The sequence below is a fragment of the Neurospora tetrasperma genome, assembly GCF_000213175.1.
Source record: "Neurospora tetrasperma FGSC 2508 unplaced genomic scaffold NEUTE1scaffold_4, whole genome shotgun sequence".
In the NCBI taxonomy this organism is placed as follows: Eukaryota; Fungi; Ascomycota; class Sordariomycetes; order Sordariales; family Sordariaceae; genus Neurospora; species Neurospora tetrasperma.
Window position 1 is genome coordinate 2762672 of NW_009799102.1, and position 26156 is coordinate 2788827.

At 51.9% G+C, this 26156-nt stretch overlaps 8 protein-coding genes across 8 annotated transcripts in view; 3 read left to right on the plus strand and 5 right to left on the minus strand.

Moving 5' to 3' along the window:
• NEUTE1DRAFT_102079 (uncharacterized protein) overlaps window positions 1-719 on the plus strand; it is a gene marked incomplete at both ends in the record, with an annotated part of 5016 nt that extends 4297 nt beyond the window's left edge. The window contains 2 exons of the mRNA XM_009854078.1: window positions 158-159; window positions 213-719. Of these exons, the coding sequence (XP_009852380.1) occupies window positions 158-159; window positions 213-719 (509 nt within the window). The remainder of the gene's footprint in view (window positions 1-157; window positions 160-212) is intronic.
• A 1504-nt stretch (window positions 720-2223) lies between these two features.
• NEUTE1DRAFT_84346 (uncharacterized protein) lies at window positions 2224-4099 on the plus strand (the record flags this gene model as incomplete). Its single annotated transcript, XM_009854079.1, has 2 exons — window positions 2224-2794; window positions 2867-4099. The coding sequence occupies 2 exons, from the start codon at window positions 2447-2449 to the stop codon at window positions 3899-3901; spliced, it is 1383 nt and encodes a 460-aa protein (XP_009852381.1).
• A 26-nt stretch (window positions 4100-4125) lies between these two features.
• NEUTE1DRAFT_117495 (uncharacterized protein) lies at window positions 4126-4410 on the minus strand (the record flags this gene model as incomplete). Its single annotated transcript, XM_009854080.1, has 1 exon — window positions 4126-4410. The coding sequence occupies one exon, from the start codon at window positions 4367-4369 to the stop codon at window positions 4166-4168; it is 204 nt and encodes a 67-aa protein (XP_009852382.1).
• A 3632-nt stretch (window positions 4411-8042) lies between these two features.
• On the plus strand, window positions 8043-9283 carry NEUTE1DRAFT_102082 (uncharacterized protein; the record flags this gene model as incomplete). Its single annotated transcript, XM_009854081.1, has 4 exons — window positions 8043-8149; window positions 8183-8482; window positions 8716-8806; window positions 9029-9283. The coding sequence occupies 4 exons, from the start codon at window positions 8043-8045 to the stop codon at window positions 9281-9283; spliced, it is 753 nt and encodes a 250-aa protein (XP_009852383.1).
• Window positions 9284-11338: 2055 nt separating this feature from the next.
• On the minus strand, window positions 11339-12570 carry NEUTE1DRAFT_111238 (uncharacterized protein; the record flags this gene model as incomplete). The annotated part of the gene is made up of 5 exons (XM_009854082.1): window positions 11339-11505; window positions 11919-11998; window positions 12094-12104; window positions 12140-12507; window positions 12564-12570. 5 exons carry the CDS (start codon window positions 12568-12570, stop codon window positions 11339-11341), a joined length of 633 nt encoding a protein of 210 aa, XP_009852384.1.
• A 590-nt stretch (window positions 12571-13160) lies between these two features.
• On the minus strand, window positions 13161-15059 carry NEUTE1DRAFT_117496 (uncharacterized protein; the record flags this gene model as incomplete). The annotated part of the gene is made up of 1 exon (XM_009854083.1): window positions 13161-15059. The coding sequence occupies one exon, from the start codon at window positions 14646-14648 to the stop codon at window positions 13305-13307; it is 1344 nt and encodes a 447-aa protein (XP_009852385.1).
• A 5982-nt stretch (window positions 15060-21041) lies between these two features.
• NEUTE1DRAFT_117497 (uncharacterized protein) lies at window positions 21042-21625 on the minus strand (the record flags this gene model as incomplete). The annotated part of the gene is made up of 1 exon (XM_009854084.1): window positions 21042-21625. One exon carries the CDS (start codon window positions 21486-21488, stop codon window positions 21303-21305), a length of 186 nt encoding a protein of 61 aa, XP_009852386.1.
• Window positions 21626-22152: 527 nt separating this feature from the next.
• On the minus strand, window positions 22153-25932 carry NEUTE1DRAFT_111240 (uncharacterized protein; the record flags this gene model as incomplete). The annotated part of the gene is made up of 5 exons (XM_009854085.1): window positions 22153-24349; window positions 24404-24767; window positions 24830-25073; window positions 25293-25422; window positions 25757-25932. The coding sequence occupies 5 exons, from the start codon at window positions 25930-25932 to the stop codon at window positions 22153-22155; spliced, it is 3111 nt and encodes a 1036-aa protein (XP_009852387.1).
• Between the last annotated feature and the right edge of the window lie 224 nt (window positions 25933-26156).

Here is a 26156-nt window from a genome sequence, read left to right on the forward strand (position 1 = left end):
AACAACAACAACAACAACAACAACAACAACAACAACAACAACAACAACAACAACAACAACAACAACAACAACAACAACAACAACAACAACAACAACAACAACAACAACAACAACAACAACAACAACAACAACAACAACAGCAACATCACGGACACAGCGGTCACAACAGTTCCCCTTCCTACCAAACCCAGGGCCAGACTCATTACCCACAGCAGCAGCAGCAGCAGCAGCACAACAACAACAACAACAACTCGTATGATAACAGCAACCACAACAGTACTACCAACAACAATGACTATTATCACCAAGCAACCTCACGCCCCAGTCCTAACCCCGGACTCGGTGTAGTCGATCCCTTCAGCCAGAACACCTTCTCGACAGGTCTTTACTCTGCTTTTACGCCCGACTTTATGTTTGAGTGCAACGAGATCAACCTCCACAACTTGCCGGATGTGTTGGGCCTAGACGCCATCGGGGACAGTCATATGATGGAGTCGTTATCTAATTTTGACGCGTATGCTTTGTATGGGTTATTTGATGAGACGTTTATTACCGGCGGTAGTGGTGGTGATGGTGGGAGTGGGAATGGGTCAAGCAGTCACAGCAGAGGAAACGATGACGATGGCGGAGGAAGGCGGGGAAGTGATCATGGTGGAGGAGGACGGAACGGACAAGGAGGAGGAGGTGATGGACGAGGTCATCATAGACAGGGACACTGACAGATGTCGATGATGACGATGATGGACAGAGGGTGGTGGTAAACATCATGGATGGTGGGAGGCAGTTGTGAGTAGTTTGTCAATCAGGGAGGCAGGTTGGCAGGATGGCAAGGTTGATTGGGAAATGCGCCAGTAACACAATGAACTGGATTGGGTGACTCGGTGGTTGATGATTAATGATAAACACGCACACAGAATTAATACTAGTTTTGGATAGCGCTGGGAAATATCATGAGGCAAAGTAGGATCAGTTAGGTGTTGAGTGCAGTGGGCGGGTGAAATAAATTGATTTCAAGTTCATGACTTCTGGATGCGCCGTCCAAACCTCCAGGGTGGTGGTGGGACAGTGAATGTATAGGGAAAGCTTTGAGAAACATCGGGGCAACGAGACAGCATCACAACCGCACACGACCAGAACCGTTTTCTTCCCAATGTCCCAACCGCTCAGGCTAAGATCAAAGTGAAAAAAAAAAATTGGTAGCGTCTCTTTGAGTAGCGTGTCATCCTTAGTGCAGGGGCCATGCTAATCTTCTCTGTATCGTTTCAAATTGACCAAATTGCCCCGAAGGGCGAGGAAAGAAAAGAGAGAAAAAAGTCTAAAAGCGAGACTGGGTGGACGATGTTTTATACCCTTCAGACCGGAGGGGAATGGGGTCTGTGCACGAGTGAAAGCTTTGAAAATTTGAGTGGAGCTTATGGGTTTTGGTCAGCTGGGTGGCAGGCCCTTGTCAGGCCGTTGTGAGCTTGCTGCCAGGTGCTGAGTGGGAGGTTGGTGCTGCCAGCTGTGCTGTGCTCTCTCAGCCACGCCTGGATGAAATGAGGCTGTGAAGGTTGAGGCTCAGCTCAGTTTCTCCTAACCCTGGCCAAGCCAAGAACGAGCAAGTTGAGTCACTTCAGTTGCATTGCGCAAGCGGCGACCTGTGCTTCATCCCGATGTCAACCCAAGCCAGGCCAGGTCCATCCGCTCCAACAACGGGACAGCGCGACAACGGGGAACTGCAAGCCGCGAAGCCGGAAAGTCAAGAATCATTTTTACCCGGACTCACTGGTCCCCAATCTTCGAGATGACGAGATAAAGACAACGACATGCTCATCAACTTCAAACTGGCATCTTCCAAGCCCAAAAACACACCCCATTCAGTTCAGCTACTAAAGATCTGATAAGGGGGACCTTGATGGATTTCGACAAGCCAATTGGTCAAAAGGATCTAATCGATAGCTATCGCACGAGTGTTCGGCCAAAATTTACGGGAAACCCCCGAAATCGGTATACTCCGCATCCTAGCGAGGCGAGCTTTTTTCTTGTCCTGTGACAATGACTGTACACTATGTATGACTGACTGACTGGCGAAGATAACCAGGGGCAGTTTAGTTACTCACATGGCGTGACTGATTTGTCTTTGGGTTCTCGTCAATCACATGTTGTCGCTGTCATTGTTGTAAAATAAACTTCTTTTCTGGCGTCAATTGAACTCTTCTTGTTGCTATTATCGTTGTTTGTCTTCCCGTCTTGGTCCCTGTCAATCCCGTCCCGTTCGTCCCAACGAATCCACTTAATTTACGTTTGTCTAATCTGGGGAAGTCCATGACTCCGTCTTCCACCACCTAATCTTTGCAGTGTTATCTACCTACCCTTTCCCTCACCGGGCAAGCCTCTTCTTCCTTTTTTGCACCTCTCTCCCTCATCTGGCCTCCTTCTCCGTCCACCCGTCCGTCAGTCCGTCATCATGGCCTTCCGCACCGCCCTCCGCCGGGTCGCGGCCGTCAACGCGGCGCCTGCCACCCGCCTCACCGGCGCCGGTGCCGGTGCTGCTGCTGCCCGCCGCTCCTATGCCACCGCCTCTCAGCTCACCCACCCCGACCCGACCGAGGATTCGCCCAGCGGCAAGATGGTCCGCGAGCACGTCCCCTACATGGTGACCACCTACTCTCGCCCTCCTCCCGTCTTCGTCAAGGGCAAGGGCTCTTACCTCTGGGACTTGGAGGACCGCAAGTACCTCGACTTCACGTCGGGTATTGCTGTCAACTCGCTCGGTCATTGTGATGAGGAGTTTTCCAAGATCATTGCTGAGCAGGTGCGTCATACTCAACTCCTCCTTGTATTCAAGATGGATGATTGTCAACTGACTTAACAATTGCCTCCACAGGCCCAGGAACTCGTCCACGCCTCCAACCTCTACTACAACCCCTGGACCGGCGCCCTCTCCAAGCTCCTCGTCGAATCCACAAAGGCCTCGGGCGGCATGCACGACGCCTCCTCCGTCTTCGTCTGCAACTCCGGGTCCGAAGCCAACGAAGCCGGTATCAAGTTCGCCCGTAAAGTCGGCAAGGTACTCGACCCCTCCGGTTCCAAAGTCGAAATTGTCTGCTTCCAAAACGCCTTCCACGGCCGCACCATGGGTTCCCTTTCCGCCACGCCCAACCCCAAGTACCAGGCCCCTTTTGCGCCCATGGTCCCCGGCTTCAAAGTAGGCACCTACAACGACATTGCCGCTATCCCCTCTTTGGTCACCGAAAAGACCTGCTCCGTCATCGTCGAGCCCATCCAAGGTGAGGGAGGCGTGATGCCCGCCACTGAGGAATTCCTCGTGGCGCTGGGTAAGCGCTGCCGCGAGGTGGGCGCGCTGCTCCACTACGACGAGATCCAGTGCGGTTTGGCCCGCACGGGAACCTTCTGGGCGCACTCTTCCTTGCCCAAGGAAGCTCACCCGGATATCTTGACGACCGCCAAGGCCATCGGCAACGGCTTCCCCATCGCCGCTACGATCGTCAACGAGCACGTCGCTTCCAAGATCAAGGTCGGCGACCACGGTACTACCTTTGGCGGTAACCCGCTTGCGTGCAGACTGGCGCATTACATTGTTGGTAGGCTGGCCGATAAGCAATTGCAGGAGGGAGTCAAGGCCAAGAGCGAGGTTTTCCTGCGAGGGTTTGAGAAGCTCAGGAACAAGTTCCCGAGCTTGGTCAAGGAGGTCAGGGGCAAGGGACTTATTTTGGGCCTGCAGTTGAGCGAGGATCCTACCCCTGTGATTAAGGCTGCGCGGGAGAGGGGACTGTTGGTCATTACCGCGGGAACGAACACCCTCAGGTTTGTGCCTAGCTTGTTGGTGACGGAGGGAGAGATCGAAGAGGGGTTGAAGATTTTGGAGGAGAGCTTTGAGGCTGCTATGGTTAAGGCTTAGGCTTGGGTTTTGGAGGTTTGTTGGACTTGCTGTTTAATGAATGTTTGAGCGGATTCGTTTACATACATGGATGGATGGCTGAATGTGTCTACGCTATTTTTGAGGGGTAAAACATGAAATGGCTTGGGATGGTGTACGGTTGACGGGGTTTCTTTTGCAAAATGGCATGGCAAAAAAAGTTCAAATCCTTTTACTTTCATCGTTACCTTCCCTGTCAACTGTGACCCTTGATGAAGTCATCACTGCCTGCCTCGGCGACTTTGGCTATGTTCGCCAGCCTTGTAGAAGGAGCTCGGTCATCACCGATTGGACCATGCCGTCATGTAAGAGACCCGAAGGCGGGAAGGAATGCGTCTTATACTCGATCAACACAGCCTCTCCGGGTCTCCGGGGTTTAGATCGTGGAAGATAGTTCCTCGACAGAGACAATACCTTTACCCCGTCGTTTAACTTCTCTTTCGCAGACATGAGCTAGCACTTGGAAGTTCATTATATATAGTTTGCCTACGGTAACTTCCTGTTGTCCGGCATTAGTGACCCTGACGCGTGCCTGACTACCTCTTCGCTCAGTTGCTGTTATGGATGGAGGTTGGCCATCAATTGGCTATTCAGCGGTTCAGTCATGCCGTCACTTAGGAGACCTCAACGCTGGCAGGAATGTGTTTCACCCCTATTGATCAGTGACTACCTAACTCGGGGTACGTTCACATCTAGACTCACACCGATAATTCCTTTGGTGGTATGTAGATTCACGCTTGGTTATTCCATGTACCAGGCTGGAAGAAACTTCCTTGTACAATTTTCGATATTCTCCAAGGGCTACCTACCTAGGTACGCATTCCGGCGGGGGGGGGGGAGAACCATCAAAAAGAGGCGTTCTGAACAAGTGACAACCCGTTCCTTCCGTATCTCCTTTCTCTGACACTCACTCGGCTTTGCTGAGCGGGCAATGAATGAATTAGTCAAGTTGAATCAGTCCGATACCGTTCGGTATAGTTAGCAGAGGCTGTTGCAAATTTGTAATAAGGATTATAATCATTCAAAAACACATTAGCTAGAGTCCCTTTGGCATGTTTCTGTCCAGGAATCGCGTGAAAATCAAGTTCAAAGGTGTAATAAAGATGCTTGGGTGCGTAATAAGGGTATACCCAAGGTGTAATGTCGAGGTTCTCAAGGATTTTGTCGAGGACGAGCCTAGGTGCCTGCCTGGTCAAACCCATCATCGCCAGCATGTGACTACTTAGAAGGCGCTCACTCCATTGTCCTACTTACTATATCACACTGTGATTCTCCCTGGCTATGGTTGCTGATATGCACTTTCCCATCAGTAAAGACCCGTCTGGAATTTGACTCCCAAGACCTCTGAGCTCAGAGCTTGCGAGGGTTCCTTCCTTCGGGAGGAAATAAAACACACGCCACCTCTGGGTCACTCGATTATTCGGAAGGTAAACCCAGCTTGGTCCGGCGATGGAATACTCTTGTCCTGGTGATCTGAGTCCGTCTTATATCCCTCCCAGGCGTACGATTTAATCCAGTTGCGGCGTGCCTCCGTGATGGCCGTATACTAGTCGTCAACCAGACCTACGTCCCTCATATAGACCGCTATCACTGCGTACGACTTCAATTTCAATTTATTATAGCCGATGGTTTACGCATACTGAGGTTTGTAGGTATTGGACGCGGTGACCGCAGAGTCGACATTGTAGTCCAACATACGTCTCATCTGTTGTCTAACCGGGGAAACTATTTCCGTATCCCAGTATGCAATGATAGCTGACTGGTTGGAGGGGTAGAAACGTCAGTCTTTCTCGTTGATCATCGACATCAATCCCATCTTGTCAAGGTTCAATATCCAATCCGACTTTGAATTGGCAGCTCCAACGCTTATGTTATGGTATGCGGCCTTCATCATGACGTGGCTAATTGGGCGGTTGAATGCACTAGGTGAGAGGGTATCGTCGACACCTTTGCGTGGGTCGGTCCCCTTTGCTTTGATAATAGTGTTGACCGCATTGCGGCTGCGGCTATAGTATTCATTCTCGGATATATGGCCGCAAATGCTGTATTTCATCCCTTCCCTAAGCCCAACCAGCCTCAACTGGGCCATTACACCACCACTCGCAGCCATCGAACCCACAGGAATAACGGCCGCCCTTCCGTGCCATAGTCACGAACCCTCGTCAAGGAGGACGTTTTTATAAGGCATACCCATGCCCATTCTTCTTCTCGTTAGGCCACACCCGAAGCGACGGTAAACTTGAGCGTCGGCTGAGGTCTGGTGCTGAAGCGAAGCTCGGAGATGGCGCAGTTCTTTTCCCTCTTCCGAAGTGTTCCAGTATCGAGGTTATTTCCAACTCTACTATTGGAATCTCGTCCTCCACACCTGTACCGTTGAGACAAGTGTCTTCGATATCTTCGTGCCCAACAAGTGCATCGTCAACACCTTCTTATGGATCTTGGTTACCACCTTTCATTCACTGTAGAGCCCGTATCCCAAAGTTCTTCCTATTGCTCAATAATCTCTCACAGGCTTACCCGCGATCTTTAGCGGCCTTAAGTCTAAACTCTCTTACAATAGGAGGCTAGTACGGTTCTTATTATACGTTCTATACGCTGCCGAGAAAATGTATCCGGTAATGAACCAGGTCAACTTGTTATCCTCAAAGTTAGGCTCGCGGAAGTATATGTGCAGTATAGGACACCGATGAAGTTTTATCCTTCCCATATATAGTTTTATCCATCCCATATATGGTTTTGTCCTCCATATATATGGTTTTATCTTTCCAATACATGGTTTCGTCCTCCACCTCTAATACTGTCTCTACCGCAGGACTTTATATAAAAAGCCCTTGATACTAGTAGGCCATTTCCAATATTGGTTTGGTTGGTTACAGGATTTGGTGGTTTCACCAGAAGATCAGTAACCTGGGTCGAGATCCCTTCTCTTGGAAAGCGCATCTGGCCAAAAAGAGCTGGGCAGAGAAATACTGCAGCCTCAAGACAATCACAGCAATCATCCACTTCCTCATCGGCGAAGGCCGGGACTGCAAGGTCTATAACGGCCTAGGTTGCGACACTCTAAGAAACGAAGATTTTATGTCCGCGCTCTATGACATCGCCATGGGCAGCCACACGAGTGAAGTGTGTGGTGTTAGAGGTATATTTGTCTTAGAGTGCCTTCCTTTTTCTTTGTATATTAGGAACTTTATATATACTTACTACGCACTATCACCTCCTAGATGATTTCCTGTCAGTTTCATCGACTACTATATTTCATCGTCCCTAATTATATTGATAGCCCGTTGATCCTACGACTTCTTCTCCTTCAAGATGGCAATCAGACGGCGAGCTAGGAGATGTCCGCGCATCATGTACGTGAGTGCGAGCTCATGCGTCGCAAGATTGGCTTCGTCGGGATCGGATGCGTTGGCCAATCTCTCGAGTGCAGCAGAGGGACTTGGGTCGGCAGTCTTGGTAGGTAAGCCACCGAAGTTTGATACGACCCTGAAGTTCCCGGTCGTCATGTTCCAGGATCGCTTCAATGTCTCGAATGAGCGTATCGGTGATGTCGGCCTCATTTCGGAGATAGCCAAGAAGAGCAAGTTTCGGATCGTGAACGGCCTCAATCTTGGTGGTCAACTTATGTCTGTCGTGTGTTTGGGCTGACCAGTCTCTACAGTCATCATCTTCGGCCAGAGTACAAAAGACCACTAACAATGTGCGATATAGAGGTGGTAGAATATCCGTATTCGAAACGACAGGCTGTTCGGCGCGAAGACAGGTGGCTAATTCGAGTAGGTACTTAGGCTTAAATACCTTAACATCCTTATCCGGAGCTTGATCAAACCTAACAATCTATTACGAAGGTAGAAGTGGATTAGAATCCGATGCTGGCGCCGGAAACGCGGTGGGAGCGGCGGCAACTCAGATGGAGGCTTAGGCGCAAACCGTCAGGAACGCTATCGCTAACCTATGCGGATAGAATAGCATCTACCTCCCCAGCATCCTGGACTGTTACCGCACTTGGACCGAGGAAACCGGCAGGTAGCCTTTCAAAAGAGAAACTTTCCTCGGTTGGAAGCGATATAGGATAATAGTAAGGACTTACGATACTACAGAAGCCTCTAATAGGTATTGCCTAATGCCTCTCGTCGTCCTTATATGGCCTTCTGTCCTGGACGATAGGCCTTTAGAATTGGAAGACCGGATGGAAAATCCCGATTATCTTCAATATCTCTACTATACCCAGTATTAGGACGCATTCATTTTCCGGGCCAACAGAACATGGACCCTTCACGAGGGGCCAAAGTTCTCCCTAGCAACGCTTAGGAACAGCCTCACTACGACGATGAGGTATATTGCGGCCAAGGGACTTCTGGAGACCGGCATCAGGTCCAAACGAACTTACTGCAACGACGTCGGCCTCCCAGAGTTGCGGATGCTGATCGATCACGATATCCTCCACACGGGATCTCAAGAAGTGGCCGAGGTCCACCATCTTGCTTGGGCTTTGGGCCGCATATGTGCCCTTCGACCAGGCAGCCTCGGCTGGTCCCACCCAAGCATGCGCGACGACGGCATGTTTTTTAAAATAGAAAGACGTTTCCATCTCCCGTGGAGAGAGCCCGGGGATGTTTGAGGTTCGGCTTACCATTCGGTGCTTTAAGACGAATTACGACCACGACGCCGAGCGTTCCACTTTCAAGCCCGATGCCATGCGCACCAAATGTTTTAACATCATGCCCGCCCAAGAGGCAGATAGCATGTTTCTATCTGTCCCGCATCAGAGGCTTCTGTTGATCGCCCTCCCGGAGGGGAATCCTCAAGCATTACAGCACCATTGACGAGCTTTTGGATGGAGACCGGCGGAACATCATCATCAAGGAGAGATACCTGGACGACCCGGTCCTCCTACAATCCAAGGCTAAAGGGGATAGGGTTGTATCAGACAAACAAACCCGTCAGTGCGCACTCGCTGACACTCTAACCTCAAAGACCGAGGAATGAAACGTAGTTTCCCAGAAACCATCACGTTTTACTCGCTGAGACGAAGGAGTGCCAACGAATTCGCCAGACACAGAAGAGTTGGTGTCGAAAACGCCAGAGCGCTGCTGAACCATGATCCAGAAACCCGGACACTGGAAAGATACTACATCGATTCGATACGGACGCTGGACGTTTACGGCCATCGCCCTAGGCGAAGAGGAGAACCAAGACCGTATGGCAACGAGGGAGGCCGAGCTGGCGCTTAACGTCTTGCGTAATGATGAAGCCAGCGCAGTATTTGGGCCGCTTCTAAATGAACACAACCATGAACAAAATCATGGAATAAGACGAATCATACCCACAACAGCCAACGCCCGCGGAGCTTCGAAACTATAAGCGGCGGATAAGATGGACTGCGGTCCAAATTCTTTTCAGCGAAGCCACTCGAAGACAGGTCAAAGCAATGAAAATAGCCGATGAGCAAGAACGCATCAAGAGTATTACAACTCCATGGGATCTCTCACCCAAAGAAGCAACCGCTCTCGTAGCCTACATCAAAACTCATCCGGCGCCCCTTTCTGCTCTCAGAGGTACTCACAAGGCTGCGCAAAAGATCGTGTGGGAAGCTTACATGTTCGAGACCACTTACGGCCATTTCAACCTCCCGCGCAACCGGTTCAACCAGCCGAGCTTGGTTGACGGATCCGAAGAGTTCGCTTCGGCAGATTTTGGTTGAAGAAGTCGACTACGCATAACCGCTACCAAGTTCCTCCTTTGGCCCCCCGTTTCGGACTCGTGCACAACAAGAATTCGGGCATCTTGCATACGGTACTCTACTCTACTCTATCGTCGTTAATACTGCCATCGCAATTGATGTTGGCGTCGCCTACAACTTTTCTACAACCGAGTGCTGCACGCCCGCCATACTTGTTGGTTCCGCCGACCCGACTTTTGCTCTATACGCGACCACCCACACCTGTAGAAACAGGTTGTTGGCCACACCGTGGCGTTCCCTTTAAGCTCAGCAAAAAAGAAAAACAAAACACGCCCAAAGACAGGCAAAAAAAGGAACCTTAGTGCACAGAAAAAATGCCCACAGCCAGAATCGAACTGACGACCTCATCATGTATTGTCGGTTATGACGCTACTAGTGATGCGCTCTACCACTGAGCCATGCGGGCTTTCGATGGTTATCCTGGGCTGGTGATGGGTCTATATACCTCATGCTTTGGTGGGTCCCCAGAGTCAAGTTCAGGAAGTTTCCTCCAGTGATGATGAAGTTATGGAAAATGTGAAAGAACAACCCTGGGGGTCGTGATTTCCGTGTTCCCCCTCCAGCCATCGCGGCGACGGTGGGAAGGAAGTCATGGTCAGTACCCGATTGGCAGTTGCTCTTATGATCCAATCATGTGAAGAATCATGAACCAAGTTCATCACACCTTCCTCCATGCCCATGAACGGTTCAGTTTCAGCTTCGAGTTCACCAACCCATCCTTGCTTTTCGATTGGCGAATTCGATCTGTACAGCTAGCTGGCCACCGACACCCTTAGTGTTCGGCGATGTTCACCATGTTTAGCGGCCACACCGAGGTGTGTGTACCGGGGTAGGTAAAAACCATCCTGTCTAACACCCGTCATTGGGTGACCAGGGCACGGGCCGTGATGAGTTCTAATGAGACATCATGGGAATTTATTGCAATTTGGCTAAGAACTCTAGATGACGAGGCCCACAATCGCTTCTCAATCACCGGGTAGGTCTCTTCAAAGTTCGTCAGCATGGCGGGACGGTGTCCCTCGCGGGAGTTTGACAATGTGTTCTCCATCAGCCCATCTATTGGTCAACGTAGTCTCTGCCGCGATAATAACCTTTCCGGGCGGTCGATGCTCGGTTGCGCTCGCGTATACCATCAATCCTTCATTAGATTGTCGAACGTTTGTTGTCCAAAGTTTTACTATGCCGCGGGTCCTCTGAGTTGACACTTTTCGATATCTCTTACCAGCACTGTAAATCTAGGTCGCTGAAAGTGTTTTGGAGTTTACTGAATGTCTGCACGGCTAGACTAGACGGTAAGACGATAATACTGGGGAAGGCTTCGAAGGACTCTCCCTTCTCCTCAAGCTTTTTCAGTCGTAGGTACTCTATTAAGAGGACGGCGCCATAGATGAGGGTTTTGCCTGTGCCGACCTCACTGGTAAGCAACGCCCTACGGAGTGGCGATTGCAATATAGTATGGACAGTGCATCATAAACGCCGGCTCGGGTGGGTAGGTAGGTTTATTTATTCGCCCGGTTGACGGACAGCCACTCATTAGCCCAAGTCCTTGTTCTCAACATACCCCTCACTAGCCGAGAAGATTCCTTCGTTTCTGCCGCTTTCTTGTCTTTGTGGCGCTGATTTATTTTCGCATTTGTTGCAGCGCGTTGCTCTGGGGTTTCGTTATCCTAAGCTTCCTATCGATCTCCCTCTTCCTTACTAGCCCAGGTAGCCTCCCGTTCATCTGGCGTCTCATTGTCAAGGCGGTTCTTCTTATACTCCTTGTTATATGCCAACCTGGCCTTGCGCTTGAAGTCCAACCTGCATTGCGACTCCGCTACGTTGGGAAAGAGAGGAGGAGGAGCTATAGCCAGAAAGCTTGTTTTGCTCTTTCGATCTCCACAGCAACATCAAAAAATTATTTTCTTTGTCCTACACCGACTCCTGGTTATTGCTCTACGACGCGGGATTCTCTAGGGGATTACAACCTTAGACGAGCTTTTTTGCCGGAGACTTGAGAATGATCAACCACACTAATCAAGGCTTAACAGCCTTGGACAACCGATATTCGTCGCCGTACTCCCTAAAGGCACTAGTCTTATAAAAAAAACTTTGTACCCTCTTCCTCAAAAGCGTTGTCCAATTACTTCGCCAATAGGGGTCAATAATTTGGATATTCCAAGTCGATATCCTTCTACTCGTTTAGAAGAAAAGCGGCGAACGACATAACTCGGGAAGCTGGTACAGAACACGCACGGCTCACAATGGGCCACGCACCTGAGTCCAGGACCCTAGAGAGGTGGTATCTCAATTTGACGGAACAGGTCGACTTTTCAGGAGTTTCCCTCTCGCGATACCTTTTCTTCATGGTTTCCAGCCTGGCTTCACGGTGCTCTAGAGTTTCATTGGCAAGATGATTTCTCGCCCACGCTGTTTGCTTCGCAAGTCTTACCTTGCGGGTTTCTGGGCTTTCGGTAGCGTCTCTATCTCCCCGCTACTTGTTGTGAGCGAATTGTTGCTGCTTCTTTGCGTCTGTGGTTTCTTTGGCGATTTTCTCCGCTCGTTTCTCGTTCCTCCTTATGCGTTAGATCTCGGCGGCCATTTCCGCTTGTGTAAGGCCCGAGAAAAACGCCGGCGAGATAGGTGGTGCGGCTATTGCGGAGATTCAGCTTACTCATGATGGACGCGACGACAGTGAAAGCGATCTTGAGGATGAGCTCATCTTCGGCAACCACTTCCTTTACCCAGCTGGCGACGTCCGCATCCTGATTATCGACGATGAGGGTGAGCTCAATCCAGTTCGCGCTGGGAGGATCGACCTTCTTTTTGCACTGTTGTTTGTGTTTGACTTCAGTCTTTGCGAGTCCTAGTGATCCATTCGTCAGGATGTGTAAAGATTTAAACCTTGCCAATTCCTCGCACCAGGCATCGTGGCGAACGCACCCTCATATGAATCGTTTAGAGCCAGTCGTTCATTCCTTCAAGATGCTCATTTCTTGAAATTCACCAATGAGCAGCAGCACGGAGCTTGGTTCTCGTAATATGAACGAATGCAGTAATTGCATGTTTTTTTTGTTACCAATCCTAGTCTATGTACAGCGAAACGAGTGAATCCATTTGTCCCGCCCAGCCAAATTCCTATCCGAGTTCCTTTTTCCTCCCTTGGTATTCCTTGTATGGTCATCAACAAGCCAGCTGTGCCTCCCAGTTTTGTCATCATAACGTTAAAATTTGAAAAGTAAACGCCTTGTCATGAAATGCTGTCTTTGCTTGTCTTTAGCCAACTACTGCCTCCTCTGCTCTATTGTCCCTGCCAGCACACACGCCCCAAATCTCCGTTGTTTGGTTCTTCGTTCGATGTCTTTGGATCTTGAAATATTCAGAAAGAAATTGGGATTTGAAAAAAGTGTACGACCTATCCAAGTACAACTTGCAAGGTGTAGCACGGGTTATATAAACTTGCGGCGAAAAAAGAATGTGCGAAGTGAAGTTTGAAATCGATCGAGGATCGGCAAAAGTGAAAAAAAAAAAAAAAAAAGCCAGCTAGCTGACCAAAGCCCGAATATTTCAAGATGATAAAACAAAACAAACGGAAGATAGGTGCTTTACATGTGGGGGTATCATATGATGCTGTGCTGTCCACTCCTTTACACTGTTGACCCCTTAGTTGGAGAGGTGGGCGTACCCATGACGCCTCTGGTAACGACCAAGGTGCTTCTTGGCGATCATCTTGAGCTGAGCGCTCTCGCCGGCAGAGCAGCTAGTGCCGGCAGCCATCTGCGTGACGGCGGACCAGGCACCGCTGGCGCAGCGCTGGAAGGAGGAGCCGCCGATGCAGTTCCAGGCGCCCTCGGTGGTGCAGGCGGTGCCAACGGCGTAGGCGCCAGCAGTAGAGCCGGAGCCAGAACCAGAGCCAGTGCCATTGCCGGGAGCGGTGCCGGTCGCAATAGGAGCGGGAGCACTGACGACGGTGGTGCTGGGCTTGGCGATGCTCTGGAGGGTGGTCTGAACGGGAGCCTGGGTGGTAGCGACGGCAGGAGCAGAGGTGGCGACAGCTGGAACGGAGACAGAGGCGGAGCTCACGACAGCGGCGGCGCTGGAGCTAGGGGCGTTGACGATGTCGGTGGCAGAGGGGAGGAAGATGCCGCCCTGGTTAGAACCGTCGGAGGGAGCAGTGATGAAGATACCGCCGGGGTTACCGCCAGTAGCAGCGCTGGTCTGAGCGGCAGCACTGGTGGTGACGGGAGCAGCAGCGACAGAGCTGGAGCTGGAGGCACCGCTGCCAGAGCCAGAGTCAGAGCCACCAGCAGGAGCAGCAGAGGCACCGCAGCTGCCCTCAGGGCCCTTGAGGGGAGCATCCGAAGCCTTCACAACATTAGGGCCGGGCTGGGGGTACTGGACGTCAAAATTCTCGTCGGTCTTGCAGCCGTTACCGACGTTGGCGACAAAGATCTGAGGGCGAGTGGAGAAGGCGGCACCAGCAACGTCACGCTTGTTGTTAGCAGCGATGGTGACGGGGGCGCAGTTCATGTACATCTCGCGGTTGCCGATTCTGTTGTGCCAGGTCCAAGCAAAGATGGCGTCGCCGGACTGAGCATCGGCAGGGATGGTGAAGTCGTACTTGCCAGCAAGAGGGCAGTCACCAATGTAGGACTCGATGACGGTGAAGGTAGCGCCCTTGTCGTAGCTGAGAGAGAGCTGGCAAGAACCGCCGCCGTGGGTGGCAGTGCCGGCAGTGGTCATGTTGTAGGTCTGGCCAGGGACAAAGGTAGCGGTGCTCTTGCCGGAAGGAGTGCCAAAGTCGACCTGGTAGCCCTTGCAAGGATAGTCGGCGCCGGTATCCTTGAGGGGAGCCGTCATGGAGTAGTCGATGCTACCGGGGTCGGCGTTGGGGTTGAACTTGGACCTGAAGGGGGGAGGATAGGACATTTCGATGTGGGCGGAGGCGATCTGGGCACCTGCAAGCAGGGTAGCCACGAGACCGGTGGTGAAGGTGTTGTACATCATGGTGATTGATGGTTGATCTAGTTGTTCTTTCCTTTCTCGTTGTTGAGGGAGTGTGGTGGACCGTAAAGTCGAAGTCTAGTTGTTGTCGAGTGGTTTTTGAGAGAGAGAGTTTGTTTGCTTGTTGCCGGGTCGATAGATGAGCACTGCTCTATGCTATTGACGCAAGTGAACAATAGGAAGGAATGAATAAGGTCGTGCCGTTCCGTCGAGTGGCTAATCAGGTTGCTTGGTGAATGGCTCGTCTGAGTCAAGACGAAAGGTCAGGTCGTAGTCAAGCACCGGGCTAGGAATACGCTGAGACAATGGCTGAAGAGCCGAGCAGGACTGGAATGCAGAGAAGGGTGTTTTTGAAATCCCTTGACGGGGTGGGTGACTTAAGGTCGAAGAGAGAGAGGAAAGACGTGTAAGGGAGTGCCGTGATCGTCAAGAGCAGAGATGAGGTGTTGAGGGGGAGTTGGATGACTTTTATGTTTCCCAGCTGCCGGTTCGTCTAGAGTCGATTGGGTGGGAGGGGCCGTTGCCGGTAGCGCACCCATGCAGGTACCTTTTTTTTGTTTCGAACGCCACCCACTGGACACCACACCACACCCGCTCGGCGGATCTTGTGTGTTTCCATACATTCCCTGTCCACCTACCTCTAGCCTGTGAACACCCCTAGCCCCCTGCGTTTTTTCCACACAACCCCTCCACCCTAGGGGTCTTGTCACTGCAGGTACCATACCGTCTGACGACGCTGAGTGGTCTGCGTGCTGGATATCCCGGAGCACCTCGCTCGCTCTCGCGATGCCATGGCCACTTTGGATCACTAAGCTTCTTGGGTTTGGCTTCTGGAAGTCTCGCGGATTTCTCCTACGGTTTGCCGGATTTGGAAGAAGTGGGCGGCGGGTGAATGGCGGCGGTGATACTGTGTACGTACACTACTCTACTATGTACGTGTAGAACTGCCGTCCTCGCTCCCGTCCAGTGAATGAGTGCTTGTTCGATCTATGCGATCTCGGTGTATGTGCAATGTGCAATGTGTAATGGGACAAAAGTGGATTGGATTTGGCAAGACGTGATGGAGGACGATCACTTGAATGGAAGACTACTTCTCTGGTCACAGAACCGCTCTGCAATGAGACTGATGAGACAGGGCATCGATGCGTCCCGTCCCCCATTGGTGTGGCCCTTGGTCACCAGTGTGACTGCCATCAGGACGGGATCCTTTGGGCTGCCACTGGTCATTCACTCGTTGTTGTCAAACGCTCAAAGCGCAAGCAAGTGGAAAAGAGACGGGAAGTAAAAAAAAACAGGCGCACAACTCGGCGGTAGTGCCCCTGGTGCAGTAGCAGCGGCAGTGGTAGACGCATTGTGCATCCAATGCTCCAATCCCGCTGCTGTGGTTTTTGGGTACCACCAATGGTCCAAACGCTGACGCATGCAACCTCCAGCTGGCGGGCCCCTATCGTCCATGATTGGCCAAGCCAGAGTGGCAGCCGGTGGAGCCAGCTGGTATGGAGCCGCCCGATTGGCATTTTCACGTGGGCCGCTTTTTACAGCGAGGGGCCTCCCAGAGCACTCCACTGCTAAAAGGGAGGGATGGCAGCCTCTCGTTCTGAAACACTCGCCCCTTTCCTCGCTAGGGTACAAACTCGCACGCATGAAAGAGGCCTGTGTCACTGCCACGCCTCCGCAGAGTGACATGTTGAAGCCCCCGTCCGGTCTCGCTATTGGTGAGCTTCACCTGCCCATCCAAACGGCCAAACCCTCGGAGCAGAACCGCTGTTCAGAGATTTTACGTACCGTGAGTCGACCACCTTCCAAGACATGCCATCCCGCTCTGTCCGCTTCTCACATCCATATCCCCGGGCAGCTGGCTGTGTTAATCCCTCACTCTGTAGTATTCTGTAGTGTAGTGTATTCAGTGGATGGGAGGTCCGGCAAGTGGATTAGCACGCCATGGTCCAGAAGCAAATCTCGTCACTTGGCAGAAGACGCCGCCGGTGATGATCGGCAGGAACCACAGGAACCACCACACCAAGCGGACGACAGCGGACTTGGGCGAACGGGAGCCAGTATCAAAGACTTCACTAACCGGCACCCACTGCCACTACCACCACCACTCGGATTTTGAAGCATGTAGCCGCGGAGCAATCGCTCATCGCCGGACGATCCACTGAGAGACGTTGTGGCTACACTACGCCCGTATTCCATCATGGCGAATTACAGTATAGTGTAGGTAGCCCTCAATGGCCTTGGGTCCGTATTCCTGTAAGTAGGTACCTGTTTGACGAGTATCATTTATCCACCAGACATGGCAGGACAACTCATGGCTGCCGCGGCAAGCGGCGTATTCAACAACGAAGATAGCATTCCCCTCAGTCATCGCCCAACCGTATAGTGTATGCAATCGCAAAATCTGCTTCCTTCTTTTTTTCTCCCAAGCAAACGGGACAGAAAGAAAGAGAGACAACAAAAAGTCGCTGTATGCGACGTGACACAAACAGGGGAGACAAAACCAATCGTATTCCCAATCAATGCCATGATGCAGAAGGTGGCTGTGTGAGGCGCATTCAGCCGCTAGCTGAGGTCACCACTCTGGATGGAGTCGGGAGTTCTAAAAAGGTAAGGTAGTGTACTGTAGCCCCTGGCTGGCTTTCAGCATTCAGCTCCTCTTGTCCTCCACCGATTCAGGAGTTCCCTACCCCAGGTTTTCGGTTTCATGTCTTCGGGCCACCCTAACTCTATCTATCCTTTGTTATCATATCAAAAGGTGGAGAGAATACGACAATGAGACGGGGGGCACGCGGAGGAGAAGCAATGAACAAGTGCACAAAGAGGGGATGTGTGTGGTTACCACCGTCGTCCACAACCCGTCCTTTGATTCGGAATGGAGCCTTCAAGACTTCACCAAGGGACAAACGCCACCATCTCGATGACTGGGGGAGGCCGGCCAGCCCTTTACCTCTCTACTACTACATTCCTTGTTCAAGTGCCATACGAACGGTCATACCACAGCACAGCACTTGGTGACACTTCACCAGCGCATTGAACCCACTATGGTGGTGTGCACTTTGACTATCGTGGGTAGGGCCAAAATAGCGCCTGTAAAACGCCCATCAATCCTCGACATGTACCACGACGACCATGATTACAACGACGGGAAGGATTCCCTTAGTTTCTGTCCTACCAGTACACACTGCACTCACAACTCAGGAGACAATGCCCGTGTTACCAATTGCACTACAACTTAATTCCCCCTCCTTCCCAAACGGGATCCCCTGCCCGACCCCTGGGGCACATATGTACACACAGACACACGAGCAACACATGTTTCCAACCGAAATTGAACGATGAAAGTTGCACGCCGAGGTACCAGTGCTTGATTCTGATCTTCAAGTACTGCGCTAAAGCTCAAGCTCAAGTCAAGCTCACCCTAGCTTTCCGACACTCACTACTAAGTCACATTCGATCTTGCGAGACGCGCAAGCCTTCCCGAAACATGCAAGATTGAAGAGGGCGACCCCAGCCTTTGCCGGCAATGCAAGGTCAACTAGAGCGGTACCTACCACTGGCGGCCTCGCGCGCGTGTTTCAAAAGGTGAATTAAGACTTGCAGAGAATATTCCATTGGATGATTGAAGGGGGAGTGTGGTCTCTCAGTAATGGGAAAGGCGCTATATTGTGCAACTGCCCACCCAGATTCCAAATCTGTATCGCGCATCTATGGAATCAAACTGGAATGACGGAATGCTGGCTCGATATACATTCATCCAGCCAGTGCTGTCTACGACGATAAGCTGACACTGCTTGCTTGACACCGGGAAGCAACACTCAGCATACATAGATTTTTGAGCTCGGCGTCCCAAGAATAGGAATCACTACCTGCACGTACTTTGAACTGCAGCAGCATTGGTACGGGATGACGTACCATCGACAATACTATTTCCACGATCCACGACAGACCATTGCCGTCTTACCACACCAAAGAAGCCATTACTCGCTACTTGCTACCAACTCAGGCAAGTCATCTATCTATTTTTTGTACATAGCATCAACTGCCTCTGGCCAACTAGCCAAGTGAGTAGCCTGCCAGATATGTTGTGATACCCACTCATCGCATCGTCACTCAGTCACTCAAGTCAGATGTGCTTACACGAGATGCCTTACCTACATTACCTACCTGGGAGCATCCCTAGGTAACTTGGTAACGCGGGGAAAGATCGAAGCATCGAATCAATCAGATCTCTCTTTCTTGTTTCTCGGTCCACGAAAGACCCTTTCCCAAGTAAACACTCGAGCGGACGCATACTCGCACGACAATGCAGTGTTCAGTTATCCATTCGTCTCTCCCCTGTGAGCCCGTGACACCCGCCCCGTGGCCTACGTTGAGAAAGAAGAACAATGGTGATGATCAATGGCAAAGTCTTCTTTCTACTTGTTCTCCTCTTTCAAACCTCAAGTATCATGTCGCTACTAATGTGTCACGGGCGTCTAGACCCTCGAGTACGAAATGCTTAGAAGTCCTCTGCGCCCGATGGTGTGGCACTGGGATTCCCGCCCGTTCTGTGACACCCTTCAGATGCTTTGTTGGCTAGGCAGACTTATGTCGTTACCCATTCTCAATCCCAGGGCACTGTTGAGGTAGCATACGTATTTGATATCGAGGAGTAGTGATTCTTTCTTGTATGGTACCGCGTGTCGCAATGTTCTGTGGCGAGTTTAGTAGGTATTATCGAGCTTGAAAGGGATGAGGCGTAAAGCTAATATCAAAGATATCGGTACTCATCACCCTGAAGCTGCCGCAGTAATTAATATACGGATTGAGGCTTTGGTATATGTGTAAAGAAATGAGAATATGCTAAGTGAGGATGGAAGCTGAACATTTCTCCGTTATCATCGTCCCCTACAACCTTCAACTCCGCCGCTTGCAAGCAACTTTCACTCTTGGACAGTTATGAACTGACCACAACAACATGTTTACTCGAAGATATAACATGTTTAGATCCTTATCATCTGGGCTCCATCAAACACTACAAGTAATCCATTCATTCAACCTCCGGCCCGCTTTCCTTCCTATCGTAGGTATATAATACAATATTCCCAGCACCCTCTACCTAGCACACGTCGATACATCGAGGTACCTCTCTCTACCTACTCGGTTATTGACACGAGCTTCACGACAAACGAGAAACTACTTTCTTCCTAGCAAGGAACACCCCTCGAATCATACCTCTTATCTCAGTTACAAAATCGAAAGACCCACGTTTCAAATCATGCACTCACTCACTCACTCTTCTCTCGACGCCTCAAAAATATCAAACTGCATATAAAAGGCAGTGACTCGACTCGCATCGCATCCGGATCACAAAATGAGTGAGTGATATCCAAAGAAAGGGATACATGTTTGGCTTCAGAGTGTAAAAAAGCGAAACACCACAACGGCAGATAGGTAGGTTTATCACCCTTCCATGCTTCTCCGCAAGACTTCAAGGACAGTCAGTCCTGTTATGCATAAACATAAAAAAATGGAAACTGCCAAACATACCTACAGAAAACGATGCCATTGACCGAATCTGGGGGACAAAAGCAAACTTCACATTTTGACCACTCACCACCCACTCCCTCACTCACTCACAAGCGACTCCATATGTATGGCCGGTCTTTGTTTGGTGATGTGATTGCTTCTTTGTAGTGTAGACCTCGCTCGGTTCCTTGCATTTTTCCCCCCCCTACCCTAAAACAAAGCAAGCACAACTATCTACACTAACAAAAGGGGTCTGGTATATGTGAGTACCTAGGTACCTACCTACCTAGCCAGTAGCAGTAGCAGAAACGGGGTACTGGTTTTTTTTTCCCCAAGGCTATATACCTACCTAAAAGCAATCATGCAACTTATGCAAACGATAGCAAGCAGCATGTACCTAACTTGTCACCATCATCACCACCATGGATACCACGATCAAAGAAAAAGAAAAGAGATAAAAGAAAAGAAAAGAAAAACATTCCAACTTAAATCCATGATCTACGGTTTACCGAGTAGTTTTCATCTTCGGAAGTTACAATGTCCTGGTAGCACACATCATCTCTCCCCTCCCCATATTTGTCCTAGGCGGACGGAAACTAGCAGCTAGCTGTCAACGTCAGCATAGGTTGCCCGCTTGAGTGCGTACGTTCAGGCTCGCAAAGAGCATATAATGAAATGAGGTTCGGCAGTAAATCCAAGTTGTTGTATGTGCTGTCTTGCGTTGTCCGTCCTCGTCTTACATTACATATCTTGACACAATGTCTCGTGACGCTCTTCCTGCTATAAAGAGAATCAGCCAAGCTCAGCACCACTGCTTCTTCGCTCGAATCTTGACCGTGTCGCTTTCATCATGTCATGGCCTCACTTCACATGAATTCCCATCAAGATAACCTTACTCGCTTCATTGTTGCTATGCTAGCTATGTAGCACTAACCCCCCTCCCCCTCTTCCCGTTCTCTCTTTACCACCCCGCTTCCTTCCACCCCCCAAAGCGTGCTTATTCGCTTGCTTGCTATATGCTACGCCATAGTGTGCTGTATGCCTGGCAGTACTTTGATACCAGACGTATCTCCTTCATCCTCTGCGAGTCATCACTCTCGCATCTCCAATAACATAGAATATCCTGCTCTGCAATTCCCCTACAACACTTCATCGATGTCGGCCTATCTGTCCACTTGCCCCCAAAGCAGCACACAAATTGTACTCGTATCCTTCCTTACTCATGAACGTATTACCCCGGTATTGATGGGTTTCATCAGCAGCGAGGGTCAGAGCCAGCCGTTTGCTGACGTTTTGGGTCTCGTTATTCTTCGTCTCTCGTGGCCACCCATCCATCACCTCCCCTGGTACTCCATCCGTCCCCTGAAAGCTGCTTTATTGAATAGATATGGGTAGCCAATTGTGGTGTGAACTTGACTCCGCTACACTCTCGAGCAAGAACATATAGCTTGGCAAGGAGTAAGAGGACCAAGTCCAACAGTAATTCATAGAAGTGTATGTGGCATGGTAAAATGGCGTCGCCGAAGGTCGATGTGTAAAGCACACTTTCAAGTGAAGGAAGGACTATGCAAATGGCTTTAGAAGAGATTATTGATGGTTCGCTCTCTGGTTAGCTTCTTCCAGTAGCTTAATGAAAGGCAAGCAAAGGCATTGTAATCGTGATGGTAGTTGTCGTATACTGCCTTTCTGGTTGTTGGGTTGTTAATCTCTTCTCATGCCTGCCACTCACCCGGCGGAGTTGCATCTCTCGAGCCACTGTTCAACAAGGCGACGCTATACATCACCTTGCATCGTTCTGCTTGCTCACAGAAGGTTGACCAACCAACCTGGCTCGACTTGAATGGCTGGCTTGGTGACTTTATCCTCTTATCAAGCCCGACATAACACCCCCATTCCTGCCAAGCCCGCAGGAGCAGTTCATAATTCAACAAGGCAGTGGCCATCAGCGATCCCACTGCAGTCACCCAGTTGACGTGACATGCTGGCGGCCAGCGCGCCCTCATTGAGCCCGCTGGTTAGGGAACTTGCCCTGAGGCTGTTGCTGAGCCACAAAAGCAGGCTGCTGGTATTGAACAGCAGGGCTCATTCCATAAACACCCGGCTGTCCTTGCTGCGAGCCCTGGTGCACCATCATGGGTGCCGTTGGGCGTCCGGGGCTAGGATAACCGTTCGTCCCGTTCATGGGCTGAGGGGGTACACCACCCGCGGGGATAAACTGTGGATGTCCAGGATACATCTGGACCTGAGGACCAGCCGCCATCAAGGCGCCATTTGGCCCCGGGATGAACTGCGGTTGCATCATAACGGGACCGCCCATGTGATGTTGCTGCTGGGGCATGAACTGGGGGTTGTTCGAGAAGCTGCGGAATGGTCCCATCTGGGGCGCACCGCCAGGCATGTAGGGCTGCATCATCGGCTGGCTGTACTGGAACTGACCAGGAGTTCCCTGGGGATAGACCATGGCCGCATGACCCATTCTAGGGGATGCAAACGACTGTTGGGAGTTTGAATGCATCATCCTGTGGTCGTCAGGAGCTGTAAAAGGGACATGAGGGGCATGTCCATGCTGGCCAGGCTGCATGGGCATAGGAGGCATGTGAGGCGACTGCCTCGGGGCAAGATTCTGCGCGCCGTGCTGCATGTGGATAGGCAACTGGTGCTGATGGTGAAACTGGGGAAGTGCATGAGACGGGTTGGGCGTGGCGTTGACGGTGCTCGGAACCGGGTACCTCTCCATGTATTCCGTGTAGGTCATGTTCATGGTAGAATCAGCCTTTTCGTTCTGAGGATCCGCCTGGCGCCACGTCGGGGGGGTCTCGTAGGCCGGACGGAGGGCACCGTTCTCCTCCCATCTCACGGCATGAGATTGCATGGAAGGTTTCTCTTCCTTCTCCAAGAAGGCCAAGATATTGCACTTCTTGGGGTCTACATCCTTGGTCTTACGCCTGATCAGCTTTCCAGGAGGCAGAGCCGAAGCGCCCGCAGGCTCGACAACGTTGTTAACCGACACGCGGGGGCTTGACGCTTGGCTCGGTCCAGCGGGGCTAAAGGCAGGGGCGAAAGGGGTGGCACCAGGTCTGAACTCGTGGATCAGAGGGTTGAACTGCTTAGTGGGCGGTGGAACACCACTGGTGCGACGAGCAAAGGAAGGGTCTCCGTTGTTGGCAGGGCCAGTGGGGGCGAGACGCATGTCAGGACCCTGAGGATGCTGTCCCATATGGGGATGCTGCATCTTGTGCTGCTCCACGTTCCGTAGGCGCTGAGATAGGTTGCCCGTCTGCTGGCTTTGGGACATATGGGGAGGCGGGCGGTTCCCGCGGGTGTAAGGCTGGTGATAAGCCGCCTGAGGATGCTGGTAAGAGTTGCGCTGACCCTGGTGGCGGCTCGGAACACCACCAGCTGAACTAGAGTGCTGAGGGGCAGTCGGCCGCGACGCGGTACGGGTATCGGCCGTGGTAGTAGTTGCCGAGCTGGTCTGCTCGGTAGTGGTCTTGCTCGCACCCTCCTTGGCGACATTGACCTCCTTCGCCTTGAGAGCAGCCTGCTCAGCCTTGATCCTGGCCATTTCCTGTGCGTTCTTCAGCGCCTTCTCCTGGATCTCCTTCTGCTTTGCTGGGTCCTTGGCAATGATAGAAATAAGGTCAGATGGCACCGGGGTTGAGAGCTTGAATTCGTGATAGAACTTTCTGAGGTCATTCAATCTGACCTCCTTGTCTGCCTTGTTCTTGGCCCTCTGGGCAGACAAGGCACTGCCGCGTTGAATGTTCGCGAATTCCTTGAACGAAGTTAGAAGTCTTTGCTCAATTCCCTGCTGCTTGCTGCTAAGGGTCTGTGCAGTCGCTGTAGTACTAACCGCGGCCTGAGCCGGAGCCGCGCTCTTATCGGTAGCCTTTGCGTTAACAGCCTTGACTTCCGCTACCTTCACATCCGGCTTAGACTCGACCTTTGAGTCCGCGGTGGTGCTGGTAGGTGCGGGCGATGGCTTCGTCTGCTGGATGGGGCTCTTGACATCAGCCACAGTCTGCGCAGCTTGCTTCTGCGGGGGTGCCTTCAGCTGAGACGAGATGATAGCCGGGTCTACAGGAGCACCCTTGACGGTAGAGTGCGCAGCCGGAGCACGCCGAGCAGGAGGCGTGTACTTGTTCTCTCGGCCACCAGACAGGGGAGGGAAGTCTTGTCTTCGAACACCGCTGTACCTATTTCCTTTGTTAGCCGGCCCCAATGCCTGATTCTCTTGACCTGTGACTTACTTGTCTTCCTCATCACGATCGTCTCCGCCCTGGAAGTCCATGACACGCTCCTCGGCAACATGTGCGGTAACCGGGGCGCTTCGCTCAATCTCGCGTGCCTTACGTTCCGCAGCGGCCATCCGCTCCTTGTACTGAGGGTGACTCTTGTCGATCGTCGTGGTATAGATGTTCTCATCATAATCGGTCTTGAGACCGAAGAGGCGCTCATTCGCAGCAAACTGATCCCAGGTACCAGAAGTGTTGGTCTTCTCCAAGCTATCATCAAGCCCGTCGGTAGAATCGGGCACCCAGCGGTGCAGAGTCCGCTCATTTCCGAAGCGAGAGTTGGAGATGGCAGCGTCAGTACGGAAGGACGCGCGGTTGCCTATGGAATAGCCATGTTAGAACGAACAAGCAAGCGGAATAACGCAGCCGGTTTGTCCATACCGTTGGTAGGCTTGCCGTCTGATTTGCCAAGGTTGTTGACCAGGAGAGGACGCGCGTCAACGATCTCCTTCTTCTGAAACGTCATGGTTCCTTGCTCCTTTCTAGAAGCTCCGTTCATTTCGGCCGAGTTGGGCAGCTTCTTCTGCGTTACCGTAGTCAGGCGGCAGGTGTTGGGGTCTTGGGTGTTGGCATAAGTACCCTCGAACTCGGAGCCGTTAGCGAGGGTAATGCGTACTCGTTGGCCCTGGAGATGATTGAAGTAAGCGTCAGACGGTGTACAAAGGCGACCAGTATAAGACAGGCGGACAGTCCATGTAGCATTGCCGTGGTGGACGGCGGCCAATAGTGGAGCAGCTAAGGGAGTAAGTAGTAGTAAGGTCCGCCAATGGAGCTATGTCATGGATAACATGGGTCTCGAAAAAGGGGAACAAAAACAACGAGCAAACAAGGCGCATCAACGAACCTCGCGAAGGGAGCTGGTCACGGATTTCTTGTCCTGTGAGCTGAAGTTGTTCTGCGGTCTGGCGGACTGGCCGGTGATGGGGTTCTTGGCCGAAGTCCAGGCCTTTTGCTGGACAGGAGGGGCAGACTGTCTGTGCGGATGTCAGTCTGGAGTTACGGCGCCGAAGGATTGGATGTCCGTCAAGCGGGCAAGAGCATGGCAATGGGAGGAAGGGGTGGGAATTGAGGGAGTGAAGACGATGATTCCGCGACTACAATGGAAGTCGACCTGGAGGTGGACCCAAGGTCTAAGGGGTCTGACAGGATGGGAGGATGGGCAGGCGTGATGACGGGGGGTCGGGTTTAAGGTGTGGCTTTGTTGCTGGATCGGTGTGCGGCTGCCGCAGTAAAGAGAACGGGCAAGGCGGAAGAAGGGCAAAGACGGTGTTTGAAGGGGCAGGAAGGGTGCGGTAGATGGCGTCTCACCTGTTCTGCTGGCTGGCCAAAGTGGCCGGCACCGCGTCTGATGTCCTTGCTCGCTGGTCGCCGAGCTTGCTGCTGTAGAGGGGACGGGTCGCGGGGGACTTGACGTCGGGCGTCGACGACTGCGAGGGGGTCGAGGCTGTGGTCGCGGGCTTCGCGGAAGCCGGTCGGTTCTCCATGCTGCCTGCGGTCGGGGTCCCAGTGAGGGTCACTGGTCTCGCAGTGTTGTTGCACCTTCTTGGGTCGGAGAGGTGTTGGGATGGGGAAACAACTTTTTGGCGGTGGTGAGAGGAGGGTGCGGCGGGCGGCGGGAGATGGTACGGTGCGCGGGTGCGGGTGCGGCCAGCGGGAGCGGCAGGAGGCTACTAGGGGGACGCTCTGTGGTCGGTCGGTGTTTGCACCA